At 65.2% G+C, this 6,882-nt stretch overlaps 1 protein-coding gene across 2 annotated transcripts; it reads left to right on the top strand.

Moving 5' to 3' along the window:
- Positions 1 to 6,882, top strand: LOC117653750 (keratin, type II cytoskeletal 1). 2 transcript variants are annotated; one of them, XM_034399622.1, is made up of 4 exons: positions 3 to 110; positions 228 to 546; positions 6,298 to 6,711; positions 6,817 to 6,882. In XM_034399622.1, the coding sequence occupies exons 1-3, from the start codon at positions 39 to 41 to the stop codon at positions 6,708 to 6,710; spliced, it is 804 nt and encodes a 267-aa protein (XP_034255513.1). In that variant the 5' UTR covers positions 3 to 38; the 3' UTR covers position 6,711; positions 6,817 to 6,882. The 2 variants fall into 2 exon arrangements, with proteins under 2 accessions (XP_034255512.1, XP_034255513.1); XM_034399621.1 differs by having other exon boundaries at positions 1 to 546.

The following is a 6,882-nucleotide window of genomic DNA, read 5'->3' on the forward strand; positions in this document are numbered from 1 at the left end:
CAGTTCGTCAGTCCGCTCAGCAGAAGCAGCCCTCCGCCATGACCACGTCGATGATGAGGGTCTTCGCCGTCCTGGCTGCCCTAGCGGCCGTCGCCACCGCCGCGCCCCAGGTCAGCCGGAACGCCATCCAGTCCGGGGACGACCTCGTGGACTCGTTGTACAGTGACTGTCTGCAGAAGAACTCGGTGTCGTGTGTTAAATACAAGTTGTTCTCGTTCGTGGACAAGGTGCTCGGCGGCAAGGACAGCTTCTCCCTGACCGAAGGGGTGACGGTGGTGCAGGCGCCCGCGCCCGCCGCTGGCGGTGATGGCGCACCCCGCGCGCTCACCCCTGAGGACGCCGAGACCCAGGACGTCGAGTCGATGCTGGCGTCGCGCATCAAGCGCTTCCTCGACACCCACACCGTCAAGATCGACCTCAAGGGCAGCGACGTCCTCAACGCCGTCAACTCGGCCGGCCGCGCTCTCGGCGACATGGCTGACTCCCTGGGACTGACCGAGACCGAAGAGACCGGGCTCGTCGGCGAGGAGAGCAGGGGCAAGAAGAGTGAGTACCGTCGCCGACCTAACCTAACCTAGCCTAAGCCGGCACGCGTTTGCGGTCGCCGCCCACCCGCTGCAGCGTGGCCGCGTGGCCGCGTGGCGCCGCTTAACCGCTCAATCTGGCTCGGGACTCGGGCACCGGAACCCCTCCATGCATATTCAGCGCGTTGATGCTTCCGGCTGGATTGGCTGGATTGGCGACAAAGCGCCGCGGCCCGTCTCGCTGCCGAGCCTGATCCCCGCCGGGCCGAATCGCTCCGAATCAGTAACCGGCCCTCTTTTTGCCGGCCGCGCCGCCCCCATCTCGTTGCGGAATCAAGTGGCGATGTTTACAGCGCCGTGCCCTTTGAAAACCGTTTTCCGGTGCCTCCCGCTGCAGCTCACGGAGGAGCAGCCTAGTGTCAACAAGGGGCATTTGATTGGGCGCGGAGGGGGTGATTCGCACCGAGCGTCATCGGTCCGGCTCCGCGCGACGCACCCAGTCCAACTGGCTAATGGAACTTGCTCTCCGCTTCGAAGCTTCCGGTCCTTGAATTTTTCGATCCCGTTTTCCCCATTGGCCGCATTCAAACTGTGCGCGCTGGTTTCGCACCCACGAGCTGCTCTCCAGGTGGAATGATCACTGCACGTTTTGTCTACCCAGGGGGGCTGCGCGCGTACTTTGAAAAAAAAAATGTGACCGTTTTCAATGTTGCCGTGTGGTTTGCTATCCCGCTACTGCATCTTCTGCACGCATGCCCCGCGTGTGAGCATGTGTGTGAGTCCGCGTGACACACTCACACACACAGGCTGCGTGCCGTCGTCTGCGCATGTCCGTGCGGCTCATAACCTTTCCGAGAAACGGCGGGCAAAAGTAGGACCCTTCCCCTTCCTTCTGCTCGATTAGAATGCAACTCGTTGAACGCAGAACAACAGCCGGGGCACTGTTAGCGGGCGAAAGTCAGCCCCCCTCCCCCCTCTCCCCCGGCCCCCTATCCCGCGGGATAGTCCTGGAATGCATGTCTGCGCTCCGGAAGTCGAGCCGGCGGAGCGGCGGGGCCAGAGGTCAGGGAAAGGAGAAGGCGCCCGAATTCGTTAGCGTTTAGCTTTACGATTTTACGATCGAGAGTCGCCTGCACTGCCACGCACCTTACGGCCTCTTTTTGCCGGCCCGTAAAAGCGCACCTCGCGAGGCGCGCGGCCCTCATTCGGAATACTAATCACTCGGCCGAAACAACGCCTCTGTTTTTTTCCCGCCAAGAGGCGCGCTCTTGAATGGGCGACCGTTTCTTTCCCGTAGTGGGGCGTGGCGTGGCGTGGCCCTCTGTTCCCACACGCCTTCGTCGTGTGAATATGAGAGCCCATGTGGGTTACCAGGGTCTGGGTTACCAGGGTCTGGGTTACCAGGGTCTGGGTTACCAGGGTCTGGGTCAGGGAGCGTACACTGTCTGGCTCCCCCGCACTGCTCGCTCTTCCGGAACGGCTTCACAGTGTGGTCGCAACGCGTTCGCGCGTCGTCCGCTCGGAGAAGCACAGTCACTCCCCGTTGTTTGCGCTCTTGTTGTTGTTTTTTTTTCTCGCGGGGACGGACTCGGTTAATGAGGGGCACCGCGAGACGCGCGTGGGCCTGCAGACTGATTCCGCTTCTGTCCGTCCCTCTCGCACTCGCGGGACGTCCCGCCAGGGTGCGAGGGAGACAGAGCGACTGCGTCGGTCGGCGTGCTGCAGCGGCGGCCTGCATGGGAAGCGGAGTGGCGTTCGCACGGCGCTTCTTGTCGTTCTGCGCGACGCGCCTGCACCGCCAGCAGCACCGCCGGCAGCGCATCCTCCGAGGGAGTTTCTCCGCGCGTGCGCGTTCCGAAAGTAGTGTCCTCGCTGACTGGTCATCGTGGTCGCCAAATGGCCCTTTCTCCTCCTCGCTCGCCGCTCTGCTCGCCGCCGGGCACAACAACATAAGCTCCGTTTGGGCAGCCGCCGCGCCGCGCCGCCTTGTCTAGCCAGCGTGATGGGGCTTCTGCATAGAGTCAACGCGGTCTAAATTGAAAAAAAAAAGTTGAAAATTTGGCTGATACTTGGATGTTTTTGGCCTTATGTGGTCACGGATTAAGCTGACCGTGGGTTTCAACTCTAGCTATTTCTCAAAACAAAAACAAACTTCCCGAGCAAGTACTGTTGTTTTTTCGAATACCATTGTCAATGATTACCGTTCGCCCCACATGGCTGAGCGGGACACTGCCGTACAACCCGTTGCACTGGGACACTGGGTGGGGCGGGGCGGGGAGAGGTGGGGCGGGGTGGGGCGGGGCGGCTGCGGTCTGGTCCGCTTCTTCATCACCGTGGCTGACCACTGCATGGCTGACCCCAGGGGCCCGCTGCTGGTGCTCACTGGTGCTCACTGCAGCCCGCTGGTCCAAATGGCCACCCCAGCCGAACGGCAGGCCACGCGGCCCGCGGTCAGCCCGCTGTGATTATTCGGCTCGCCGGAAGTAATTACAGAGAGCACGCGCGCCGGGCGTGCGAGAGGGACGGAGCGAGGGGAGACGGGGCGTGCGAGAGAGACGGAGAGAGGTGGAGCGAAAGGGACGGGCGGCAGAGGCGGAGCCGGGCGCCAGGCCCTGCCAGGGGCGTGGTTGGCCACGGCGGCGTTGGCAGGACGCGACCCCCGTGGCCCACATCTGGCCGCCGGTCCACCGGTGCACCCCGACGCATCGGCCACTGCATTCCAGCACCGCGACGGTGCACTGCGTCCTCTTTCTCTCTCGCTCCCGCACCGAGAGCTCCATGCGTGCGACTGTGACAGAGCGACGACTCTTCCGAGCCTCTCGGCTGCATGGGCTGCGCTGCGGGGGCGGCGTGCGTCCGGCCCTCCTCGCCCACCTGCTGCGCTGCCGCTCCACTGCTCTCTTGCTCGCGTCCTCCCACGCCGTGCACCTGCCGGACCAGGCCTCCGCCCCATTCTTCGGGCCCGCCCGCCGCGAAGTGGCACACACACACACGCACACACACGTGCGCACTTACACGTGTCGGCATTCATAAGCACCAGGCTATACATATGCATGCGCGATAGCCGGCGTGTAAGTGGATTCAGCCCTGTGTGTGTGTGTGAGCGTGTCAAGGAACGCCAGAATGTCAGTTTCCGGACCCGAAAAGGATCCCGCACGTGTGTGAGCGTGTGTGCGTGCGCGCGTGTGTGTGTGTGTGCGTGCGAGTCAATCTCCGCGGCCATGCTAAGCGCGCACGTGCCCGGCCTGCGCCGCGCGGTGAAAGGTCTCTGTCAGGGGCAAGGTTGCGCACCTTTCTTTCGCGTGCCGCAGCGTAGTATTCGAACCCGGGACCCCTGCCGCCCTGCCTCCGTGCCGCCCTCCAGCCGTCGCGTGCGCCCGTGCGGCCTCCTACCTAGCGTTGTATCTCTCTGTCTCTCTGCGCCTCTCTGTCTCTCTGCCTCTGTCTCTCTGTCTCTCTGCCTCTGTCTCTCTCTCACCCTTTCCATCTCTCTCCTCTTTCTTTCTTGCAACCTGGAGGGACGCCCCACACGAGTGCGAGAGAGACGGCGAGGCGCTGTGCGGACTACCGTGAGGCCGTCTTCCTCGGCCTCCGTGTGAGAGGAGGCGGTGGGCCGGGCCGAAAATGCCGTTGCGTTAATTCAAACCGCCAGGCCCAGGCCCAGGCCAGCCACCTTGTACGGAGTGAAACCGGCACCGCCACGCACTGCCCGGCTGCAGGGCAGGGCAGGGCACTCGGGGCAGCAGGTGGATCATGATGTGGGTCAAAGAAAGCCGCCGTCATCCGGGTCAAACATTTTTCAGAGTGTATTGCCCTGGCCGGCCGCCCTTGCAGTGCCTTGCTATGCCTTGCAGGCTCCGGGCCCTGGCCGGCCGGAAAAGGGAGACGGAAGACTCCGGGGGGAAAGGAAAGTCCTGGTGAAAGTGAATCGGACATCGGGACAGGACAGGAATGTGAGAGATGAGAGGAAACCGGTCCTGGCCGGCTGGAGGCTGCGGCTGCCGGTCCGAACGGACTGGGAACGGCCCACGCAAGGCCCGAGCACGCGGAGCAGGGCCGCCCGGGGCCTGGCCGCCCGGGGCCTGGCCGCAGGACCGGCTGGGCCACTGGTCAGATCCTTGGCATTGGCCCCGCCGCACCGGCAGCACCAGTGACCCACATCCCGGAACCAGTCCTGGATCACTCCGCTTGTTTACATTATTGGGCCCCTTTCACGAGACGGCCAGCCTCACTGCCCGCTCTGTATGTTGTCCCTGCGGCCGCGGAGACACAGCTAGCTGCATGCCATCGTGCATACCGCCCTCGTGCATGCGTGCGGCTCGTAGCATGTGGGACGCACGCTCGCTGCAGTAGCCACTGCGTGCCGCCAGCGCTGTGATTGGTCCACGAGTGCGTGCGGCGTGCGGCCTCTGTGTCGCTAGAAAGTCAACGCGCGCGCGGCGCAGCACGGCCCAGTGCGGCGCGGCGCAGCACGGCACGGTCATAACTCACTGGCCATCACGGCGGACATCGTGATGGTCAAGGTGCCGGCCGGCAGCGCCGCCCTAACGGGCCGGGGCACTAATCCGGATCGGGCAGCCAGTCGGCCGGGTCGGGGAGCCGGCTACCTGATGACGCGCGTGGACCACTCCACCTCCTCCTGACCCTCAAAGGAACCCGTCGGCGGTTTGATTCGGCTGCAGAGCGGTAGAAAGCGAACTGCTTGCTTTTGTCGGAAGGCACGGCTGTCCTGTAGCCGGCTCTGTCTTCCGCGGCGTGGCGGGGCGTGGCGGGGCGTGGCGTGATCATGGACTGAATCTTGATCGCAACTCGATCGTGACTCGGGCAGGGTCGCGTCTGCCTGCAGCAGTTCACGCCGCGCGGGCAGCAGGCCGAGCAGGCCCTCGGGCAGGTCGGGCTGCGCGGCCGCGCGCCGAAATGGCGGTCACGAAGAGGCCGTGCCCGCCGCGCCGCCGCGCCGTCGCCGGTGATTCACGAACCGGCGGCGCGTTTGCACATTTGAAATAATGACGCCGGCAGCACGCCAGCCGGCTGACGAGTGTCTTCGCGTCGGCTGAGGGCGTGGCGGGGCGGGGCGGGGCGTTCTCTGTCACCGCGCCGCCGGCTTGATGGCGCCCAATCAGCTCCGCCGCCCGCGCCACCTGCCGGCAGTGGCGGCGCCTCTTGACGCGGGCACCGGCATCAGTGCCGGTCATCATCTGGTGGCTGCGAGATCTATGGCGATGACAGCGCGAATAGCGCCGCGTTTTAACGGACGGAGAGGCAGCCCGGCGGAGCTGGCAGCACGGCGCCCAACACGCCGGGGAAAGGAAAGGCAGGACGCACCGGCGTCATCATCCCGAAAAAGAAATGAAGATGGAGCGAGAGGGAGAGAGAGGGGGGATAAAAAGTTGGACGACCGGACGTGCGCGCGGCGCGAGGCCGTCCCGACATCCGGGCAGCTGCGAGGCCTCGGGGCGCCTCGGGGCCTAGGTCAACGTGGAGCCCAGCCCGGCACGTCCAGGAAGGGGGTGGTTGGGCATTGCAGCCTGCCAGCGCCGAGATGGTCGCAAACGCCGTGACAAGGAATGTGTCTCTTCGTTTCCCTATTTATCCGCTCGTTAACTCCTGCCCTCTGCGGCCGTCCTTCGCCCTTCCTTCGCCACGGTCCGAAGGGCCGCAGGGCCGCAGCCCGCCGCGTGGCGCGTAGGCCTCCCTTCCGCCGCCACGCCGGCGCCGACAGCTAGGCAACCCAACTGACGCCCGCTAACCCCTTTCTTCTTTCTGCCAACAGAGAAGGCCGCCAAGATCCTGCTGCCCCTCCTGCTGATGATGAAGCTGAAGGCCGCCGCCCTGATCCCCCTCGCCCTCGGCGCCATCGCCCTCATCGCCGGCAAGGCCCTGCTCATCGGTAAGATCGCCCTGCTGCTCGCCTCCATCATCGGCCTGAAGAAGCTGCTGTCCCAGCAGCAGAAGACCGTCACCTACGAGATCGTGTCTCACGGCCACGGCCACGGTGGTGGCGGCGGCGGCCACGACTCCTGGTCCTCCGGCTCCGGCGCCTCCTTCGGCGGCAGCAGCGGCGGCGACTACGGCGGCTCCTCCAGCGGCGGCCACGGCGGCAGCAGCGGCGGCTGGGGCAGGTCCATCACCGAGGACGCCCACCAGATGGCGTTCAGGGCGCAGGTCCCCGCCACCCAGCAGTAAGGTGAGTGTCAGCCGTGATGCATGGCGTTCACGGGCGTGGGAGTGGTTCGCTCTGCACCCGTCGCGCTGACAGCCCGACTGACGTCGTCCTCTCCTTGTCCCGCAGGCGAGTCCTCCGTCTACAAGCACCTCCGTCCCGCCGCCGCGCCGCGGGCGCCTCGCTCCGCCGGGG

The sequence above is a fragment of the Thrips palmi genome, unplaced genomic scaffold, assembly GCF_012932325.1.
Source record: "Thrips palmi isolate BJ-2018 unplaced genomic scaffold, TpBJ-2018v1 HiC_scaffold_8, whole genome shotgun sequence".
Lineage (NCBI taxonomy): Eukaryota > Metazoa > Arthropoda > Insecta > Thysanoptera > Thripidae > Thrips > Thrips palmi.

Coding starts and splice junctions, on each gene's coding strand:
- LOC117653750 (XM_034399621.1), top strand. CDS start 39: ATGACCACGTCGATGATGAGGGTCTTCGCCGTCCTGGCTGCCCTAGCG. Junction 547..6,297: donor GGAGAGCAGGGGCAAGAAGA/GTGAGTACCGTC, acceptor TTCTGCCAACAG/AGAAGGCCGCCAAGATCCTG.